The sequence below is a fragment of the Phocoena sinus genome, chromosome 1 (genome assembly GCF_008692025.1).
Source record: "Phocoena sinus isolate mPhoSin1 chromosome 1, mPhoSin1.pri, whole genome shotgun sequence".
Taxonomy (NCBI): Eukaryota; Metazoa; Chordata; class Mammalia; order Artiodactyla; family Phocoenidae; genus Phocoena; species Phocoena sinus.
In genome coordinates, this window is record NC_045763.1 from 7,680,868 (window position 1) to 7,704,789 (window position 23,922).

General features: G+C 32.5%; 1 protein-coding gene across 5 annotated transcripts in view; it reads left to right on the forward strand.

Moving 5' to 3' along the window:
- Positions 1-7,448, forward strand: part of NMNAT1 (nicotinamide nucleotide adenylyltransferase 1) — a 23,993-nt gene extending 16,545 nt beyond the window's left edge. For all 5 annotated transcript variants that reach the window (XM_032630849.1, XM_032630872.1, XM_032630864.1 and 2 more), the window contains 4 exons: positions 2,276-2,446; positions 4,481-4,664; positions 5,897-6,042; positions 6,766-7,448. In XM_032630849.1, coding sequence (XP_032486740.1) covers positions 2,332-2,446; positions 4,481-4,664; positions 5,897-6,042; positions 6,766-7,166 — 846 coding nt within the window. In that variant the 5' untranslated portion in view covers positions 2,276-2,331 and the 3' untranslated portion in view covers positions 7,167-7,448. The remainder of the gene's footprint in view (positions 1-2,275; positions 2,447-4,480; positions 4,665-5,896; positions 6,043-6,765) is intronic.
- Positions 7,449-23,922: the final 16,474 nt, after the last annotated feature.

The window sequence follows — 23,922 nt, forward strand, 5'->3', positions numbered from 1 at the left end:
AGAAATAAGAGAGCGTAATGCATTGGTGAAACAAGAACAGAATACCATAAAAAGGAACATTCAGAGGACAAAGGTCTAAAACATTGAGTATTGGGAATTCCCTGGCAGTCCAGTGGTTAGGACTCAGCACTTTCACTGCCGAGGGCCCAGGTTCGATTCCTGGTCGGGGAACTAAGATACTGAAAACCTTGAGATGTGGCCCAAAAAAAAAAAAAACTGAGTATAATAGCAGAAATGAAAACCTCAATAGGTGGATTGGAGGATGAATTTGAGGATATTTAGAAATTAGAGCATGAAGGTAAGAGATGGAAAAGAGAAGAGAAAGGGTAAGAAAATTGGAAGACCAGTCCCGGTGCTTCAGCTCTCTTAGGCATTTCCAAAGAGAACAGAGAAAATGGAAGGTAGAAAATCATCCATGAAATAACTCAAGGACATTTTATAGAACTGCAGGTTATGAGTTCTGAGATTGAAAGGGCCTGCTCAGGGCCCAGCACAGTAGATGAAAATAGAGCCACACTGGAGAACATCACTGTAAAATTTCAGAACATTTGGGGGCAGAGTTCTCGTAAGCTTCAAGGGAGAAATAATATAAGCCACATTAAAAGGATCAGAATTACTGGAAGTGACTTTGGATTTCTCACTGTTAGCACTGCAGTCTAGAAGCAATGACTTCAGAATTGTGGGAGAAGGTGACTTTCAGCATAAACTAGAGATTCTCTCTATCTCTCCCCCCCATACATAATCTATGAGGATTAGCTCTCATACACCCTCACAACTCTCTCCCGAACTTCCCAAGTATATAGCCTGAGTATAATGGGGGTGTATGAGCTAATTTTCTTTGATCATGAGAGAAAGTAAATAGACACTCTTTGAATAAATTAAGAAATAATATTATAAGCACATAATATAGAATTACGATAGATTCGACCAGAAGAAATAGCTGAAAAAGTTAAAAGTGGTCGCCTCTTAGGGATTTGGTTGGAGGGGTTGGTCGGTGAGATATGGCCAATGACTGTTGCTTCCATTATGGACCTTTTGTCACCCTATGATTTCAAATCTATATACATGAATTCGTTTAATTAAAAAAATTTTTTTAAATTTATTTTATTTATTTTTTGGCTGCGTTGGGTCTTTGTTGCTGCCCACGGGCTTTCTATAGTTGCAGTGAGCAGGGGCTACTCTTCATTGCGGTGCGCGGGCTTTTCACTGTGGTGGCTTCTCTTTTTGCGGAGCACGGGCTCTAGGCGCATGGGCTTCAGTAGTTGCAGCATGCGGGCTCAATAGTTGTGGCTCGTGGGCTCTAGGTGCGTGGACTTCAGTAGTTGCGGCACACAGGTTCGGTAGTTGTGGCTCACGGGCTCTAGAGCGCATACTCAGTAGTTGTGGCGCATGGGCTTAGTTGCTCCACAGCATGTGGGATCTTCCCAGACCAGGGCTCGAACCTGCATTGGCAGGTGGATTCTTAATCACTGCGCCACCAGGGAAGCCCTAATAAAAAATTTTTAATAAAATTTTAAACTCAGTTGCCTTGCATTACTTCATTAGGGTTATGGAAGGATCAAATGGAATAACTGATATGGAAAAGAGTTTGTCCGTTGTAAACTGTTACTCAGTTGAAAGTGATAACATGACCATGTTGACTAGGAGGCAAAATACGGTTTTGAAGGACGGGTTGTTGGGGAGTTATATTTGGTGGATGATAATGTCATTGTATCTGTTAACCCGGCCACAATAGTGCAGTCGCAAAACAAACATTCATTTTTGCTCATGAGTCTAGGCTCAGCTTGTGGGTTTGCTGATCTGATCCAGGCTCAGCTAATCTCACCTGGACTTGCTCGTGCATCTAAGCAGATTGGGGTTTGGACGGTCTAGGATGGCTTCAACCACATAGCTGATGGTTAGCTGTCTGTCAGCTGGAGCACCAGCTCTCTCCTGCAAGTTCTGTCATCCTCCAGCAGGCTAGCCTGGGTTTGTTTTCATGTCAGGGGCAGGAGTCCAAAAGAGAGTGGGAGTGTACAACACCTTGAAGGCCTAGGCTCAGAATGGGAACACTTTCCCATGTGCCACATTGTTTGGGCCAAAGCAAGTCACAAAGGGTGCGAAGGAGATTCCATCCCTTTATGGTAAGAGCTGCAAATTCACAATGAAAAGGAAGGGTGGAGAAAAGGGGTCATTTTTGCAATTCACCCAGCATAGTCAGTGAAGCTAACTATTTATTCGAGAACATGGAAAGACATCAGAAGCCCTGTAACTGAACTTTCTTTTTCCTTTGTAGACCATGAGAGAGGTGTCAGAGTTTTCCATTTAGATCTACAACTTCAAATTCTCAGCATGGAAAACTCAGAGAAGACAGAAGTGGTTCTCCTTGCTTGTGGTTCCTTTAATCCTATCACCAATATGCACCTCAGGCTGTTTGAGCTGGCCAAGGACTACATGAATGGAACAGGTAGGAAGAGTAGCCAAAAGCAATGATGGGGTTCAGGATGCACTGCCCTACAATACAGCACTTTGGCATATTGGATATATTAAGCGGAAGGACTTTGATAAAACAGCAGAGGCAGGAAGGTCACTCTGACCTCCTCCCTCCACCCCTCTTCCCTGAAGCAGATCGTAAAACGTTCATGTGAGAGGTGCTCTCCCTAAACCCGGAGAAAAGGAGCATCCTTATCTCTGAAGACAAAGGGAAGTCAAGCAAACATTCTTTGCTAAATTCCCCTGAGTTTTCTACACTTACCTTGTACTCTTTGCCCTATCGTATTCCGCCATGACTGTTTACCCTTCATCTAATCTAGCATAAAAATACAGTAAGTCCCTTATATAGAACAAGTTCCGTTCCAATTTGTTTGTAAGTTCAACAGAGTTAGCCTAGGTACCCAACGAGCACAATTGGGTATATAGTACTGTACTGTAATAGGTTTATAATACTTTTCACACAAATAATACATAAAAACAAGCAAACACAAAAAATAAAATATTTTTAGTCTTACAGTACAGTACCTTGAAAAGTACAGTAGTACAGGACAACAGCTGGCATACAGGGGCTGGCATCCAGTGAACAGGCAAGAAGAGTTACTGACTGGAGGAGGGAGAGGAGGTGGGGGATGGTAGAGCTGAAGGATCGTCAGCAACAGGAGACAGAGGGCAAGCTGCAATTTCACTAACGCCTGACGTTGATGGCACAGGTTCTGGTTCCTTGGTTCCTTGTTGGATTCAATTCCATCTACCGTCTTGAAAAAACAGTCTAGGTAGTAGCTCTTTTTTTCTCGTCATAGATGACTTGGTAGCCCTGGATTGCATTCTGAACGGCTGCCGCAACCTTCGTGTACCGTTCTGTGTTCAGGTCCTATGCCTCAATAACTAACAGTGCTGCCTCAAATAAAGAAAATCCCCTTGCCATTTCCTGAGTCGTGAATCTCTTCAGTTCTTCAGTTACTTCTTCCTCTCCTCTCTCTTCGTCCTTTCTCTGGGCCTCCAATTCCATCACAGCTTCATTAATAAGCTCCTTGTGTTGCACAGCAAGGAGTTCAGTGAAGTCGTCCTCTCGCAAATCTAGCTAGAAATAAAGATACTATACTACTGTACCCTTACAGTACTGTCAAGTACACAAAAGCACAACCACTCGTAGAGGATGTGGTGCCCGTGACAGTGTACGCCAGACATGTTAACTAACTTATGTGATTGGACATGAGAACTCACGTTCGCATCTTTGAAAGTTCGCAACTCGAAGGTTCATATGTAGGGGACTTACTGTACTTAGGTTTAACTGTTTCTTGGAGTCTTCATTTCCTTATGAAGGCTCCCGTGTCACATAAATCTTACAGTATGTAAATTTGTATGCTTTTCTCCTGTTAATCTATCTTTGTCAGTTTCACACCCCGCCAGGGACCCTAAGAGGGTCGAGGAAAACTTTTTCTCCCCTACATACACACAGATTTATTTTGTTTTGTTACATAAGTGATCATGCTGTGTGCTGATAGGTGGATGGGTGTCCAAACTCACTAATAATCAGGGAACTAAAATAAAAAATGAGATATATTCTTCCCATCACATTGACACAAGTTTTTAAACTTGATAATGTCAAATATCAGCTGTTGGGAAGGAATGGGCTTTTGTGTATACAAATAGATTAAGGCTTTTTACAAGGCAGTTTGGAAACATCAATCAAAATTTAAACTGCTGAGGAATGGGGAGTCAGTGTTTGATGGGTGCAGACATTTCACTTGGGGAAGTTGAAAGAGTTCTGGAGATGGACGGTGGTGACGGTCGTACAACATGTCACAGTACTATACACTTAAAATAGCTTAAATGGTAAATTTTATGTATATTTTACCACAATTAAAAGTAAATAAATAAACCTGGATCCCTGTGAAAAAAGGAGGAGGGGGGAAATCTGTGATTATGAAACCATATTGATGATATTTCCTGTGCATAAAATCTAATCTGTTATAATACCTCATATCAAATCTGATTCTTTACCCAGGGAAATATGAAGTTATCAAAGGCATAATTTCTCCCGTCGGCGATGCATATAAGAAGAAAGGACTCATCTCTGCCCATCACCGAGTTATCATGGCAGAACTCGCCACCAAGAACTCAAAATGGTTGGAAGTTGATACATGGGAAAGTCTTCAACAGGATTGGATAGAGACTGCCACGGTGCTAAGGTATCTATGGTGCAGTCAGCTTTGCCATGCCATTCCTGTGTGAGGTTATCACATGGTTACAGGGTGTGGGTGGTGCTCGGCCTTTATGGCTGTCACTGTGTTTTGAGATGTTTGCACACTTGATAACTGTATTTCCCTATTAAAGAATAGAGGAAGCACACCTGGCCTGTCTCTGCCCCAAGTGAGAAAGGTAAAGTTGTAAGATGATGTTACTGTGGTCAGTCTTCTTAAGTATAAAAGAGAGAGGCAGGTAATTTAAGGAAGAGAAGCCATGATGCTTGATCACGGAGAGAGCTGGTTTTGGGAGCTGCTTCTCTGACAGCATATGGGGGTTGTCACAAATTGCCGTGCTCAGAACGCTGAAACAGCTCCAGTTTAAGGGTTCAGAAACCAGAGTGAGTAACATCTAATTATTACTGAATGTTCTCTTGAGTATAAAACACCAGGACTTTTGGAAAAACCTGTCTAATGTCTGTTCTTAGAGTTCAAACCTTCTGGTTCTAACCATATCAGTTAGGGTTACGATAGGAAATAGAGCATTTTAAGCAGAAAGGGATTTTAGGTACTCATTCAGAAATGTTGAAAGGGCTGGAAGAGTAGAAGTGGTGGCTTCTTTCAAGGTCATGCCTCCTTAACTGCAGTTGGAGTTAGGAAACTGTTCCTAAGAGATTACTTGTCGGGGTCCAGTATATACTTGTTTGCTTTTTATGTATTATTTGTGTGAAAAGTATTATAAACCTATTACAGCACAGTACTATATAGCCGATTGTGTTAGTTGGGTACCTAGGCTAACTTTGTTGGACTTAAGAACAACAAAGTCCAACTTTGTTGGACTTACGAACGTGCTCTCAGAAGGACCTCATTGGTATTTAGGGGACTTACTTTCTGTAATCAATGTTAATGCTTGTTTTTATGACACAGACACATACAGCTTAGAATAGTAATAGCTACCATTTGCTGTGCTCCCAGGATTTTCCTTGCTTTCCATTCTTGACAGCCAGAGCCCAGGGCTGCCATGCCATATCCTAGCCAGCATCCGTTCTGACCCAGCAGTACTATGTATTCGAAGGCATCCATTCTGAGTAGTTGGGCATTGTACCTGTGGTTAAATGTGTTTAACAGCTCCCAACCTTTAACATTGCATCAGAGGCTCTTAGGCATCTCCAGAGGGATGACGTTTCAGTTGAGCATAGTGAGAAAGAGAAATGTTCTATTGCTTTGTTGCTTTATAGACACCATCAAGAGAAGCTGGAAGCCAGTAGCTGTGATCAGCAGCAGGACTCACCTGTACTGGAAAGGCCTGGACGGAAGAGGAAGTGGGCTGAACAAAGACAAGATTTTAGTCAAAAGAAATCACTAGAGCAAACAAAAACAAAAGGTCTGTATGTTTTGCCAGGACTTACCAATGATAGCTGATAAGACTCTAGAGCTGAGCAAGCCCCCTTTGTATTTTACTTTCATATTCAGTATGTGTGGGTGCCTGGAAAATGCCCCTTGTTAGTTTTCTTTTCTTTTTTTTTTTTTCCCCTTTGGCTGCACTGCACAGCTTGCGGGATCTCAGTTCCCCGACCAGGGATTGAACTCAGGCCATGGCATTGGAAACCCGGAATCCTAACCACCAGGCCACCAGGGAATTCCCCACCCCTTGTTAGTTTTATGATGGAAGGAAGGGAGAGTCAGAGGCACCCTGAGCTTATTTATCCTGCAGGAGGTCGACCTTAACTTTTGAGGGATCCTGGATCTCTTTTTAGAGAATCTGAATCTGATAGAAACTATGAACCCTTTAGCCAGAAGAACACACATACGCATTCATTTTGATGCAGGGCCTTATTAAAAAGGCCAACCCTGGGACTTCCCTGGTGGCACAGTGGTTAAGACTCCGCACTCCTAATGCAGGGGGCCTGGGTTCGATCCCTGGTCCAGGAACTAGATCCCAGATGCATGCCGCAACTAAGAGTTTGGGTGCCACAACTAAGGAGCCTGCAAGCTGCAGCGAAGAAGCCCGCCTGCCACAACTAAGACCCGACACAACCAAATAAATAAATAAATATTTTTTTAAAAAAAGGCAAACCTTGAAGCTCTGTTTTCTTTTTCTTCCCAGGTGTGCCAAAGGTGAAGTTGCTGTGTGGAGCAGATCTCTTGGAGTCCTTTGGTGTGCCCAATCTATGGAAGGGTGAGGATATCGCCAAAATCGTGGGAGACTATGGGCTTATATGTATTACTCGGGCTGGAAATGATGCTCAGAAATTCATCTACGAATCCGATGTGCTGTGGAAACACCAGAACAACATTCACCTGGTGAATGAATGGATCACCAATGACATCTCATCCACAAAGATCCGGCGAGCCCTCAGAAGGGGCCAGAGCATTCGCTACTTGGTACCAGACCTTGTCCAGGAATATATTGAGAAGCATAGTTTGTATAGCTCCGAGAGTGAGGAGAGGAATGTTGGGGTGATCCTAGCTCCTTTGCAGAGAAAAACTGCAGAAGCTGACACATGAGAAATTCTCCAGCATGGTATTGTGGACTTTCCTTTTGGGAATTTGAAACAGTGTGGGTGTTAGTAAACGGGGGAAGGAATTGTGATCCTCTTTAATAAATTAAACTTTAAAAGGTTGGTAAAAATCAGTAGTAATTTAAAATCAGGTTTATCTTTATCAGAAGTTACTAAGGTGAATGATTTAATTTTTTTTTTTTTAGGAATATACAAATCCCTTTATCTTTAAAACAAGAGATTAGTAGCAGAGCTAATTGTAGAAGAACACTATAGAAGAACATTTAATATACAAATCCCTTTATCTTTAAAACAAGAGATTAGTAGCAGAGCTAATTGTAGAAGAACACTATAGAAGAACATTTAATATACAAATCCCTTTATCTTTAAAACAAGAGATTAGTAGCAGAGCTAATTGTAGAAGAACACTATAGAAGAACATTTAATATACAAATCCCTTTATCTTTAAAACAAGAGATTAGTAGCAGAGCTAATTGTAGAAGAACACTATAGAAGAACATTTAATATACAAATCCCTTTATCTTTAAAACAAGAGATTAGTAGCAGAGCTAATTGTAGAAGAACACTATAGAAGAACATTTAATATACAAATCCCTTTGTCTTTAAAACAAGAGATTAGTAGCAGAGCTAATTGTAGAAGAACACTATAGAAGAACATTTAATATACAAATCCCTTTGTCTTTAAAACAAGAGATTAGTAGCAGAGCTAATTGTAGAAGAACACTATAGAAGAACATTTAATATACAAATCCCTTTATCTTTAAAACAAGAGATTAGTAGCAGAGCTAATTGTAGAAGAACACTATAGAAGAACATTTAATATACAAATCCCTTTATCTTTAAAACAAGAGATTAGTAGCAGAGCTAATTGTAGAAGAACACTATAGAAGAACATTTAATATACAAATCCCTTTATCTTTAAAACAAGAGATTAGTAGCAGAGCTAATTGTAGAAGAACACTATAGAAGAACATTTAATATACAAATCCCTTTGTCTTTAAAACAAGAGATTAGTAGCAGAGCTAATTGTAGAAGAACACTATAGAAGAACATTTAATATACAAATCCCTTTATCTTTAAAACAAGAGATTAGTAGCAGAGCTAATTGTAGAAGAACACTATAGAAGAACATTTAATATACAAATCCCTTTATCTTTAAAACAAGAGATTAGTAGCAGAGCTAATTGTAGAAGAACACTATAGAAGAACATTTAATATACAAATCCCTTTATCTTTAAAACAAGAGATTAGTAGCAGAGCTAATTGTAGAAGAACACTATAGAAGAACATTTAATATACAAATCCCTTTATCTTTAAAACAAGAGATTAGTAGCAGAGCTAATTGTAGAAGAACACTATAGAAGAACATTTAATATACAAATCCCTTTATCTTTAAAACAAGAGATTAGTAGCAGAGCTAATTGTAGAAGAACACTATAGAAGAACATTTAATATACAAATCCCTTTATCTTTAAAACAAGAGATTAGTAGCAGAGCTAATTGTAGAAGAACACTATAGAAGAACATTTAATATACAAATCACCTTTATCTTTAAAACAAGAGATTAGTAGCAGAGCTAATTGTAGAATAACACTATATAAGAAAATTTAATATACAAATCCCTTTATATTTAAAACAAGAGATTAGTAGCAGAGCTAATTGTAGAAGAACACTATAGAAGAACATTTAATATACAAATTCCCTCTTATCTTTAAAAACAAGAGATTAGTAGCAGAGCTAATTGTAAGAGAACACTATAGAAGAACATCACATTAATATACAAATCCCTTATCTTTCAAACAGAGATTAGTAGCAGAGCTAATTTATAGAAGAACACTATAGAAGACACCATTTAATATACAAATCCCTTTAATCTTTAAAACAAGAGATTAGTAGTAGCAGAGCTAATTGTAGAAGAAACACTCTCAGAAGGAACATTTAATATCAACAAATCCCTTTAATCTTTACAACAAGAGATTAGTAGCAGAGCTAATTGTAGAAGAACACTATAGAAGAACATTTAATATACAAATCCCTTTATCCTTTAAAGCAAGGAGCTTAGTAGCAGAGCTAATTGTAGAAGAACACTATAGAAGAACATTTAATATACAAATCCCTTTATCTTTAAAACAAGAGATTAGTAGCAGAGCTAATTGTAGAAGAACACTATAGAAGAACATTTAATATACAAATCCCTTTATCTTTAAAACAAGAGATTAGTAGCAGAGCTAATTGTAGAAGAACACTATAGAAGAACATTTAATATACAAATCCTTTATCTTTAAAACAGAGATTAGTAGCAGAGCTAATTGTAGAAGAAACACTATAGAAGAACATTAATATACAAATCCCTTTATCTTTTAAAACAAGAGATTAGTAGCAGAGCTAATTGTAGAAGAACACTATAGAAGAACATTTAATATACAAATCCCTTTATCTTTAAAACAAGAGATTAGTAGCAGAGCTAATTGTAGAAGAACACTATAGAAGAACTTTATATACAAATCCCTATATCTTAAAACAAAGAGATTAGTAGCAGAGCTAATTGTAGAAGAACACTATAGAAGAACATTTAATAACAAATCCTTTATCTTTAAAACAAGAGATTAGTAGCAGAGCTAATTGTAGAAGAACACTATAGAAGAACATTTAATATACAAATCCCTTTATCTTTAAAACAAGAGATTAGTAGCAGAGCTAATTGTAGAAGAACACTATAGAAGAACATTTAATATACAAATCCCTTTATCTTTAAAACAAGAGATTAGTAGCAGAGCTAATTGTAGAAGAACACTATAGAAGAACATTTAATATACAAATCCCTTTATCTTTAAAACAAGAGATTAGTAGCAGAGCTAATTGTAGAAGAACACTATAGAAGAACATTTAATATACAAATCCCTTTATCTTTAAAACAAGAGATTAGTAGCAGAGCTAATTGTAGAAGAACACTATAGAAGAACATTTAATATACAAATCCCTTTATCTTTAAAACAAGAGATTAGTACAGAGCTAATTGTAGAAGAACACTAATAGAAGAACATTTAATATACAAATCCCTTTATCTTTAAAACAATGAGATTAGTAGCAGAGCTAATTTGTAGAAGACACTATAGAAGAACATTTAATATACAAATCCCTTTATCTTTAAAACAAGAGATTAGTAGCAGAGCTAATTGTAGAAGAACACTATAGAAGAACATTTAATATACAAATCCCTTTATCTTTAAAACAAGAGATTAGTAGCAGAGCTAATTGTAGAAGAACACTATAGAAGAACATTTAATATACAAATCCCTTTATCTTTAAAACAAGAGATTAGTAGCAGAGCTAATTGTAGAAGAACACTATAGAAGAACATTTAATATACAAATCCCTTTATCTTTAAAACAAGAGATTAGTAGCAGAGCTAATTGTAGAAGAACACTATAGAAGAACATTTAATATACAAATCCCTTTATCTTTAAAACAAGAGATTAGTAGCAGAGCTAATTGTAGAAGAACACTATAGAAGAACATTTAATATACAAATCCCTTTATCTTTAAAACAAGAGATTAGTAGCAGAGCTAATTGTAGAAGAACACTATAGAAGAACATTTAATATACAAATCCCTTTATCTTTAAAACAAGAGATTAGTAGCAGAGCTAATTGTAGAAGAACACTATAGAAGAACATTTAATATACAAATCCCTTTATCTTTAAAACAAGAGATTAGTAGCAGAGCTAATTGTAGAAGAACACTATAGAAGAACATTTAATATACAAATCCCTTTATCTTTAAAACAAGAGATTAGTAGCAGAGCTAATTGTAGAAGAACACTATAGAAGAACATTTAATATACAAAAACCCTTATCTTTAAAACAAGAGATTAGTAGCAGAGCTAATTGGTAAGAAGAACACTATAGAAGAACATTAATATACAAATCTACCATTGTAGCTTTAAAACAAGAGATATAGTAGGCTAGAGCTAATGGTAGAAGGATAACACTATAGAAAGAACAGTTAGATATACAGCATCCCTTGATCTTTAAAACAAGAGATTAGTAGCTAGAGCTAATTGTAGAAGAACACTATAGAAGAACATTAATATACAAATGCTCCTTTATCTTTAAAACAAGAGATTAGTAGCAGAGTCTAATTGTAGAAGAACACTATAGAAGTAACGATTTAATTAGACAAATCCGCTTTATCTTTAGAAACAAGAGATGAGTAGCAGAAGCTAGATTGTAGAAGAACACTATAGAAGTAACATTTAATATATGCACATCCCTTTATCTTTAAAAAACGAATAGAGAGGGATTAGTAGCAAGTAATGGCTAGAATTGTAGAAGAACACAAGCACTATAGTAAGAAACATTTAATATACAAATCCCTTTATCTTAAAACAAGAGATTAGTAGCAGAGCTAATTGTAGAAGAACACTATAGAAGACATTTAATATACAAATCCCTTTATCTTTAAAACAAGAGATTAGTAGCAGAGCTAATTGTAGAAGAACACTATAGAAGAACATTTAATATACAAATCCCTTTATCTTTAAAACAAGAGATTAGTAGCAGAGCTAATTGTAGAAGAACACTATAGAAGAACATTTAATATACAAATCCCTTTATCTTTAAAACAAGAGATTAGTAGCAGAGCTAATTGTAGAAGAACACTATAGAAGAACATTTAATATACAAATCCCTTTATCTTTAAAACAAGAGATTAGTAGCAGAGCTAATTGTAGAAGAACACTATAGAAGAACATTAATATACAAATCCCTTTATCTTATAAAAACAAGAGATTAGTAGCAGAGCTAATTGTAGAAAGAACACTATAGAAGAACATTTAATAGTACAAATCCTTTATCTTTAAAACAAGAGATTAGTAGCAGAGCTAATTGTAGAAGAACACTATAGAAGAACATTTAATATACAAATCCCTTATCTTTAAAACAAGAGATTAGTAGCAGAGCTAATTGTAGAAGAACACTATAGAAGAACATTTAATATACAAATCCCTTTATCTTTAAAACAAGAGATTAGTAGCAGAGCTAATTGTAGAAGAACACTATAGAAGAACATTTAATATACAAATCCCTTTATCTTTAAAACAGAGATTAGTAGCAGAGCTAATTGTAGAAGAACACTATAGAAGAACATTTAATATACAAATCCCTTTATCTTTAAAACAAGAGATTAGTAGCAGAGCTAATTGTAGAAGAAACACTATAGAAGAACATTTAATATACAAATCCCTTTATCTTTAAAACAAGAGATTAGTAGCAGAGCTAATTGTAGAAGAACACTATAGAAGAACATTTAATATACAAATCCCTTATCTTTAAAACAAGAGATTAGTAGCAGAGCTAATTGTAGAAGAACACTATAGAAGAACATTTAATATACAAATCCCTTTATCTTTAAAACAAGAGATTAGTAGCAGAGCTAATTGTAGAAGAACACTATAGAAGAACATTTAATATACAAATCCCTTTGTCTTTAAAACAAGAGATTAGTAGCAGAGCTAATTGTAGAAGAACACTATAGAAGAACATTTAATATACAAATCCCTTTATCTTTAAAACAAGAGATTAGTAGCAGAGCTAATTGTAGAAGAACACTATAGAAGAACATTTAATATACAAATCCCTTTATCTTTAAAACAAGAGATTAGTAGCAGAGCTAATTGTAGAAGAACACTATAGAAGAACATTTAATATACAAATCCCTTTATCTTTAAAACAAGAGATTAGTAGCAGAGCTAATTGTAGAAGAACACTATAGAAGAACATTTAATATACAAATCCCTTTATCTTTAAAACAAGAGATTAGTAGCAGAGCTAATTGTAGAAGAACACTATAGAAGAACATTTAATATACAAATCCCTTTATCTTTAAAACAAGAGATTAGTAGCAGAGCTAATTGTAGAAGAACACTATAGAAGAACATTTAATATACAAATCCCTTTATCTTTAAAACAAGAGATTAGTAGCAGAGCTAATTGTAGAAGAACACTATAGAAGAACATTTAATATACAAATCCCTTTATCTTTAAAACAAGAGATTAGTAGCAGAGCTAATTGTAGAAGAACACTATAGAAGAACATTTAATATACAAATCCCTTTATCTTTAAAACAAGAGATTAGTAGCAGAGCTAATTGTAGAAGAACACTATAGAAGAACATTTAATATACAAATCCCTTTATCTTTAAAACAAGAGATTAGTAGCAGAGCTAATTGTAGAAGAACACTATAGAAGAACATTTAATATACAAATCCCTTTATCTTTAAAACAAGAGATTAGTAGCAGAGCTAATTGTAGAAGAACACTATAGAAGAACATTTAATATACAAATCCCTTTATCTTTAAAACAAGAGATTAGTAGCAGAGCTAATTGTAGAAGAACACTATAGAAGAACATTTAATATACAAATCCCTTTATCTTTAAAACAAGAGATTAGTAGCAGAGCTAATTGTAGAAGAACACTATAGAAGAACATTTAATATACAAATCCCTTTATCTTTAAAACAAGAGATTAGTAGCAGAGCTAATTGTAGAAGAACACTATAGAAGAACATTTAATATACAAATCCCTTTATCTTTAAAACAAGAGATTAGTAGCAGAGCTAATTGTAGAAGAACACTATAGAAGAACATTTAATATACAAATCCCTTTATCTTTAAAACAAGAGATTAGTAGCAGAGCTAATTGTAGAAGAACACTATAGAAGAACATTTAATATACAAATCCCTTTATCTTTAAAACAAGAGATTAGTAGCAGAGCTAATTGTAGAAGAACACTATAGAAGAACATTTAATATACAAATCCCTTTATCTTTAAAACAAGAGATTAGTAGCAGAGCTAATTGTAGAAGAACACTATAGAAGAACATTTAATATACAAATCCCTTTATCTTTAAAACAAGAGATTAGTAGCAGAGCTAATTGTAGAAGAACACTATAGAAGAACATTTAATATACAAATCCCTTTATCTTTAAAACAAGAGATTAGTAGCAGAGCTAATTGTAGAAGAACACTATAGAAGAACATTTAATATACAAATCCCTTTATCTTTAAAACAAGAGATTAGTAGCAGAGCTAATTGTAGAAGAACACTATAGAAGAACATTTAATATACAAATCCCTTTATCTTTAAAACAAGAGATTAGTAGCAGAGCTAATTGTAGAAGAACACTATAGAAGAACATTTAATATACAAATCCCTTTATCTTTAAAACAAGAGATTAGTAGCAGAGCTAATTGTAGAAGAACACTATAGAAGAACATTTAATATACAAATCCCTTTATCTTTAAACAAGAGATTAGTAGCAGAGCTAATTGTAGAAGAACACTATAGAAGAACATTTAATATACAAATCCCTTTATCTTTAAAACAAGAGATTAGTAGCAGAGCTAATTGTAGAAGAACACTATAGAAGAACATTTAATATACAAATCCCTTTATCTTTAAAACAAGAGATTAGTAGCAGAGCTAATTGTAGAAAGAAACACTATAGAAGAACATTTAATATACAAATCCCTTTATCTTTAAAACAAGAGATTAGTAGCAGAGCTAATTGTAGAAGAACACTATTAGAAGAACCTATAGAAACATTTAATATACAAATCCCTTTATCTTTAAAACAAGAGATTAGTAGCAGAGCTAATTGTAGAAGAACACTATAGAAGAACATTTAATATACAAATCCCTTTATCTTTAAAACAAGAGATTAGTAGCAGAGCTAATTGTAGAAGAACACTATAGAAGAACATTGTAATATACAAATCCCTTTATCTTTAAAACAAGAGATTAGTAGCAGAGCTAATTGTAGAAGAACACTATAGAAGAACATTTAATATACAAATCCCTTTATCTTTAAAACAAGAGATTAGTAGCAGAGCTAATTGTAGAAGAACACTATAGAAGAACATTTAATATACAAATCCCTTTATCTTTAAAACAAGAGATTAGTAGCAGAGCTAATTGTAGAAGAACACTATAGAAGAACATTTAATATACAAATCCCTTTATCTTTAAAACAAGAGATTAGTAGCAGAGCTAATTGTAGAAGAACACTATAGAAGAACATTTAATATACAAATCCCTTTATCTTTAAAACAAGAGATTAGTAGCAGAGCTAATTGTAGAAGAACACTATAGAAGAACATTTAATATACAAATCCCTTTATCTTTAAAACAAGAGATTAGTAGCAGAGCTAATTGTAGAAGAACACTATAGAAGAACATTTAATATACAAATCCCTTTATCTTTAAAACAAGAGATTAGTAGCAGAGCTAATTGTAGAAGAACACTATAGAAGAACATTTAATATACAAATCCCTTTATCTTTAAAACAAGAGATTAGTAGCAGAGCTAATTGTAGAAGAACACTATAGAAGAACATTTAATATACAAATCCCTTTATCTTTAAAACAAGAGATTAGTAGCAGAGCTAATTGTAGAAGAACACTATAGAAGAACATTTAATATACAAATCCCTTTATCTTTAAAACAAGAGATTAGTAGCAGAGCTAATTGTAGAAGAACACTATAGAAGAACATTTAATATACAAATCCCTTTATCTTTAAAACAAGAGATTAGTAGCAGAGCTAATTGTAGAAGAACACTATAGAAGAACATTTAATATACAAATCCCTTTATCTTTAAAACAAGAGATTAGTAGCAGAGCTAATTGTAGAAGAACACTATAGAAGAACATTTAATATACAAATCCCTTTATCTTTAAAACAAGAGATTAGTAGCAGAGCTAATTGTAGAAGAACACTATAGAAGAACATTTAATATACAAATCCCTTTATCTTTAAAACAAGAGATTAGTAGCAGAGCTAATTGTAGAAGAACACTATAGAAGAACATTTAATATACAAATCCCTTTATCTTTAAAACAAGAGATTAGTAGCAGAGCTAATTGTAGAAGAACACTATAGAAGAACATTTAATATACAAATCCCTTTATCTTTAAAACAAGAGATTAGTAGCAGAGCTAATTGTAGAAGAACACTATAGAAGAACATTTAATATACAAATCCCTTTATCTTTAAAACAAGAGATTAGTAGCAGAGCTAATTGTAGAAGAACACTATAGAAGAACATTTAATATACAAATCCCTTTATCTTTAAAACAAGAGATTAGTAGCAGAGCTAATTGTAGAAGAACACTATAGAAGAACATTTAATATACAAATCCCTTTATCTTTAAAACAAGAGATTAGTAGCAGAGCTAATTGTAGAAGAACACTATAGAAGAACATTTAATATACAAATCCCTTTATCTTTAAAACAAGAGATTAGTAGCAGAGCTAATTGTAGAAGAAACACTATAGAAGAACATTTAATATACAAATCCCTTTATCTTTAAAACAAGAGATTAGTAGCAGAGCTAATTGTAGAAGAACACTATAGAAGAACATTTAATATACAAATCCCTTTATCTTTAAAACAAGAGATTAGTAGCAGAGCTAATTGTAGAAGACACACTATAGAAGAACATTTAATATACAAATCCCTTTATCTTTAAAACAAGAGATTAGTAGCAGAGCTAATTGTAGAAGAACACTATAGAAGAACATTAATATACAAATCCCTTTATCTTTAAAACAAGAGATTAGTAGCAGAGCTAATTGTAGAAGAACACTAATAGAAGAAACACTATAGAAGAATCCTTTTAATATACAAATCCCTTTATCTTTAGAAACATTAGTAGATTACTAGAAGAACATTTAATATACAAATCCCTTTATCTTTAAAACAAGAGATTAGTAGCAGAGCTAATTGTAGAAGAACACTATAGAAGAACATTTAATATACAAATCCCTTTATCTTTAAAACAAGAGATTAGTAGCAGAGCTAATTGTAGAAGAACACTATAGAAGAACATTTAATATACAAATCCCTTTATCTTTAAAACAAGAGATTAGTAGCAGAGCTAATTGTAGAAGAACACTATAGAAGAACATTTAATATACAAATCCCTTTATCTTTAAAACAAGAGATTAGTAGCAGAGCTAATTGTAGAAGAACACTATAGAAGAACATTTAATATACAAATCCCTTTATCTTTAAAACAAGAGATTAGTAGCAGAGCTAATTGTAGAAGAACACTATAGAAGAACATTTAATATACAAATCCCTTTATCTTTAAAACAAGAGATTAGTAGCAGAGCTAATTGTAGAAGAACACTATAGAAGAACATTTAATATACAAATCCCTTTATCTTTAAAACAAGAGATTAGTAGCAGAGCTAATTGTAGAAGAACACTATAGAAGAACATTTAATATACAAATCCCTTTATCTTTAAAACAAGAGATTAGTAGCAGAGCTAATTGTAGAAGAACACTATAGAAGAACATTTAATATACAAATCCCTTATCTTTAAAACAAGAGATTAGTAGCAGAGCTAATTGTAGAAGAACACTATAGAAGAACATTTAATATACAAATCCCTTTATCTTTAAAACAAGAGATTAGTAGCAGAGCTAATTGTAGAAGAACACTATAGAAGAACATTTAATATACAAATCCCTTTATCTTTAAAACAAGAGATTAGTAGCAGAGCTAATTGTAGAAGAACACTATAGAAGAACATTTAATATACAAATCCCTTTATCTTTAAAACAAGAGATTAGTAGCAGAGCTAATTGTAGAAGAACACTATAGAAGAACATTTAATATACAAATCCCTTTATCTTTAAAACAAGAGATTAGTAGCAGAGCTAATTGTAGAAGAACACTATAGAAGAACATTTAATATACAAATCCCTTTATCTTTAAAACAAGAGATTAGTAGCAGAGCTAATTGTAGAAGAACACTATAGAAGAACATTTAATATACAAATCCCTTTATCTTTAAAACAAGAGATTAGTAGCAGAGCTAATTGTAGAAGAACACTATAGAAGAACATTTAATATACAAATCCCTTTATCTTTAAAACAAGAGATTAGTAGCAGAGCTAATTGTAGAAGAACACTATAGAAGAACATTTAATATACAAATCCCTTTATCTTTAAAACAAGAGATTAGTAGCAGAGCTAATTGTAGAAGAACACTATAGAAGAACATTTAATATACAAATCCCTTTATCTTTAAAACAAGAGATTAGTAGCAGAGCTAATTGTAGAAGAACACTATAGAAGAACATTTAATATACAAATCCCTTTATCTTTAAAACAAGAGATTAGTAGCAGAGCTAATTGTAGAAGAACACTATAGAAGAACATTTAATATACAAATCCCTTTATCTTTAAAACAAGAGATTAGTAGCAGAGCTAATTGTAGAAGAACACTATAGAAGAACATTTAATATACAAATCCCTTTATCTTTAAAACAAGAGATTAGTAGCAGAGCTAATTGTAGAAGAACACTATAGAAGAACATTTAATATACAAATCCCTTTATCTTTAAAACAAGAGATTAGTAGCAGAGCTAATTGTAGAAGAACACTATAGAAGAACATTTAATATACAAATCCCTTTATCTTTAAAACAAGAGATTAGTAGCAGAGCTAATTGTAGAAGAACACTATAGAAGAACATTTAATATACAAATCCCTTTATCTTTAAAACAAGAGATTAGTAGCAGAGCTAATTGTAGAAGAACACTATAGAAGAACATTTAATATACAAATCCCTTTATCTTTAAAACAAGAGATTAGTAGCAGAGCTAATTGTAGAAGAACACTATAGAAGAACATTTAATATACAAATCCCTTTATCTTTAAAACAAGAGATTAGTAGCAGAGCTAATTGTAGAAGAACACTATAGAAGAACATTTAATATACAAATCCCTTTATCTTTAAAACAAGAGATTAGTAGCAGAGCTAATTGTAGAAGAACACTATAGAAGAACATTTAATATACAAATCCCTTTATCTTTAAAACAAGAGATTAGTAGCAGAGCTAATTGTAGAAGAACACTATAGAAGAACATTTAATATACAAATCCCTTATCTTTAAAACAGAGATTAGTAGCAGAGCTAATTGTAGAAGAACACTATAGAAGAACATTTAATATACAAATCCCTTTATCTTTAAAACAAGAGATTAGTAGCAGAGCTAATTGTAGAAGAACACTATAGAAGAACATTTAATATACAAATCCCTTTATCTTTAAAACAAGAGATTAGTAGCAGAGCTAATTGTAGAAGAACACTATAGAAGAACATTTAATATACAAATCCCTTTATCTTTAAAACAAGAGATTAGTAGCAGAGCTAATTGTAGAAGAACACTATAGAAGAACATTTAATATACAAATCCCTTTATCTTTAAAACAAGAGATTAGTAGCAGAGCTAATTGTAGAAGAACACTATAGAAGAACATTTAATATACAAATCCCTTTATCTTTAAAACAAGAGATTAGTAGCAGAGCTAATTGTAGAAGAACACTATAGAAGAACATTTAATATACAAATCCCTTTATCTTTAAAACAAGAGATTAGTAGCAGAGCTAATTGTAGAAGAACACTATAGAAGAACATTTAATATACAAATCCCTTTATCTTTAAAACAAGAGATTAGTAGCAGAGCTAATTGTAGAAGAACACTATAGAAGAACATTTAATATACAAATCCCTTTATCTTTAAAACAAGAGATTAGTAGCAGAGCTAATTGTAGAAGAACACTATAGAAGAACATTTAATATACAAATCCCTTTATCTTTAAAACAAGAGATTAGTAGCAGAGCTAATTGTAGAAGAACACTATAGAAGAACATTTAATATACAATCCCTTTATCTTTAAAACAAGAGATTAGTAGCAGAGCTAATTGTAGAAGAACACTATAGAAGAACATTTAATATACAAATCCCTTTATCTTTAAAACAAGAGATTAGTAGCAGAGCTAATTGTAGAAGAACACTATAGAAGAACATTTAATATACAAATCCCTTTATCTTTAATAGAAGAACACTATAGAAGAACATTTAATATACAAATCCCTTTATCTTTAAAACAAGAGATTAGTAGCAGAGCTAATTGTAGAAGAACACTATAGAAGAACATTTAATATACAAATCCCTTTATCTTTAAAACAAGAGATTAGTAGCAGAGCTAATTGTAGAAGAACACTATAGAAGAACATTTAATATACAAATCCCTTTATCTTTAAAACAAGAGATTAGTAGCAGAGCTAATTGTAGAAGAACACTATAGAAGAACATTTAATATACAAATCCCTTTATCTTTAAAACAAGAGATTAGTAGCAGAGCTAATTGTAGAAGAACACTATAGAAGAACATTTAATATACAAATCCCTTATCTTTAAAACAAGAGATTAGTAGCAGAGCTAATTGTAGAAGAACACTATAGAAGAACATTTAATATACAAATCCCTTTATCTTTAAAACAAGAGATTAGTAGCAGAGCTAATTGTAGAAGAACACTATAGAAGAACATTTAATATACAAATCCCTTTATCTTTAAAACAAGAGATTAGTAGCAGAGCTAATTGTAGAAGAACACTATAGAAGAACATTTAATATACAAATCCCTTTATCTTTAAAACAAGAGATTAGTAGCAGAGCTAATTGTAGAAGAACACTATAGAAGAACATTTAATATACAAATCCCTTTATCTTTAAAACAAGAGATTAGTAGCAGAGCTAATTGTAGAAGAACACTATAGAAGAACATTTAATATACAAATCCCTTTATCTTTAAAACAAGAGATTAGTAGCAGAGCTAATTGTAGAAGAACACTATAGAAGAACATTTAATATACAAATCCCTTTATCTTTAAAACAAGAGATTAGTAGCAGAGCTAATTGTAGAAGAACACTATAGAAGAACATTTAATATACAAATCCCTTTATCTTTAAAACAAGAGATTAGTAGCAGAGCTAATTGTAGAAGAACACTATAGAAGAACATTTAATATACAAATCCCTTTATCTTTAAAACAAGAGATTAGTAGCAGAGCTAATTGTAGAAGAACACTATAGAAGAACATTTAATATACAAATCCCTTTATCTTTAAAACAAGAGATTAGTAGCAGAGCTAATTGTAGAAGAACACTATAGAAGAACATTGTAGAAGAACACTATAGAAGAACATTTAATATACAAATCCCTTTATCTTTAAAACAAGAGATTAGTAGCAGAGCTAATTGTAGAAGAACACTATAGAAGAACATTTAATATACAAATCCCTTTATCTTTAAAAACAAGAGATTAGTAGCAGAGCTAATTGTAGAAGAACACTATAGAAGAACATTTAATATACAAATCCCTTTATCTTTAAAACAAGAGATTAGTAGCAGAGCTAATTGTAGAAGAACACTATAGAAGAACATTTAATATACAAATCCCTTTATCTTTAAAACAAGAGATTAGTAGCAGAGCTAATTGTAGAAGAACACTATAGAAGAACATTTAATATACAAATCCCTTTATCTTTAAAACAAGAGATTAGTAGCAGAGCTAATTGTAGAAGAACACTATAGAAGAACATTTAATATACAAATCCCTTTATCTTTAAAACAAGAGATTAGTAGCAGAGCTAATTGTAGAAGAACACTATAGAAGAACATTTAATATACAAATCCCTTTATCTTTAAAACAAGAGATTAGTAGCAGAGCTAATTGTAGAAGAACACTATAGAAGAACATTTAATATACAAATCCCTTTATCTTTAAAACAAGAGATTAGTAGCAGAGCTAATTGTAGAAGAACACTATAGAAGAACATTTAATATACAAATCCCTTTATCTTTAAAACAAGAGATTAGTAGCAGAGCTAATTGTAGAAGAACACTATAGAAGAACATTTAATATACAAATCCCTTTATCTTTAAAACAAGAGATTAGTAGCAGAGCTAATTGTAGAAGAACACTATAGAAGAACATTTAATATACAAATCCCTTTATCTTTAAAACAAGAGATTAGTAGCAGAGCTAATTGTAGAAGAACACTATAGAAGAACATTTAATATACAAATCCCTTTATCTTTAAAACAAGAGATTAGTAGCAGAGCTAATTGTAGAAGAACACTATAGAAGAACATTTAATATACAAATCCCTTTATCTTTAAAACAAGAGATTAGTAGCAGAGCTAATTGTAGAAGAACACTATAGAAGAACATTTAATATACAAATCCCTTTATCTTTAAAACAAGAGATTAGTAGCAGAGCTAATTGTAGAAGAACACTATAGAAGAACATTTAATATACAAATCCCTTATCTTTAAAACAAGAGATTAGTAGCAGAGCTAATTGTAGAAGAACACTATAGAAGAACATTTAATATACAAATCCCTTTATCTTTAAAACAAGAGATTAGTAGCAGAGCTAATTGTAGAAGAACACTATAGAAGAACATTTTAGAAGAACACTATAGAAGAAAATTTAATATACAAATCCCTTTATCTTTAAAACAAGAGATTAGTAGCAGAGCTAATTGTAGAAGAACACTATAGAAGAACATTTAATATACAAATCCCTTTATCTTTAAAACAAGAGATTAGTAGCAGAGCTAATTGTAGAAGAACACTATAGAAGAACATTTAATATACAAATCCCTTTATCTTTAAAACAAGAGATTAGTAGCAGAGCTAATTGTAGAAGAACACTATAGAAGAACATTTAATATACAAATCCCTTTATCTTTAAAACAAGAGATTAGTAGCAGAGCTAATTGTAGAAGAACACTATAGAAGAACATTTAATATACAAATCCCTTTATCTTTAAAACAAGAGATTAGTAGCAGAGCTAATTGTAGAAGAACACTATAGAAGAACATTTAATATACAAATCCCTTTATCTTTAAAACAAGAGATTAGTAGCAGAGCTAATTGTAGAAGAACACTATAGAAGAACATTTAATATACAAATCCCTTTATCTTTAAAACAAGAGATTAGTAGCAGAGCTAATTGTAGAAGAACACTATAGAAGAACATTTAATATACAAATCCCTTTATCTTTAAAACAAGAGATTAGTAGCAGAGCTAATTGTAGAAGAACACTATAGAAGAACATTTAATATACAAATCCCTTTATCTTTAAAACAAGAGATTAGTAGCAGAGCTAATTGTAGAAGAACACTATAGAAGAACATTTAATATACAAATCCCTTTATCTTTAAAACAAGAGATTAGTAGCAGAGCTAATTGTAGAAGAACACTATAGAAGAACATTTAATATACAAATCCCTTTATCTTTAAAACAAGAGATTAGTAGCAGAGCTAATTGTAGAAGAACACTATAGAAGAACATTTAATATACAAATCCCTTTATCTTTAAAACAAGAGATTAGTAGCAGAGCTAATTGTAGAAGAACCACTATAGAAGAACATTTAATATACAAATCCCTTTATCTTTAAAACAAGAGATTAGTAGCAGAGCTAATTGTAGAAGAACACTATAGAAGAACATTTAATATACAAATCCCTTTATCTTTAAAACAAGAGATTAGTAGCAGAGCTAATTGTAGAAGAACACTATAGAAGAACATTTAATATACAAATCCCTTTATCTTTAAAACAAGAGATTAGTAGCAGAGCTAATTGTAGAAGAACACTATAGAAGAACATTTAATATACAAATCCCTTTATCTTTAAAACAAGAGATTAGTAGCAGAGCTAATTGTAGAAGAACACTATAGAAGAACATTTAATATACAAATCCCTTTATCTTTAAAACAAGAGATTAGTAGCAGAGCTAATTGTAGAAGAACACTATAGAAGAACATTTAATATACAAATCCCTTTATCTTTAAAACAAG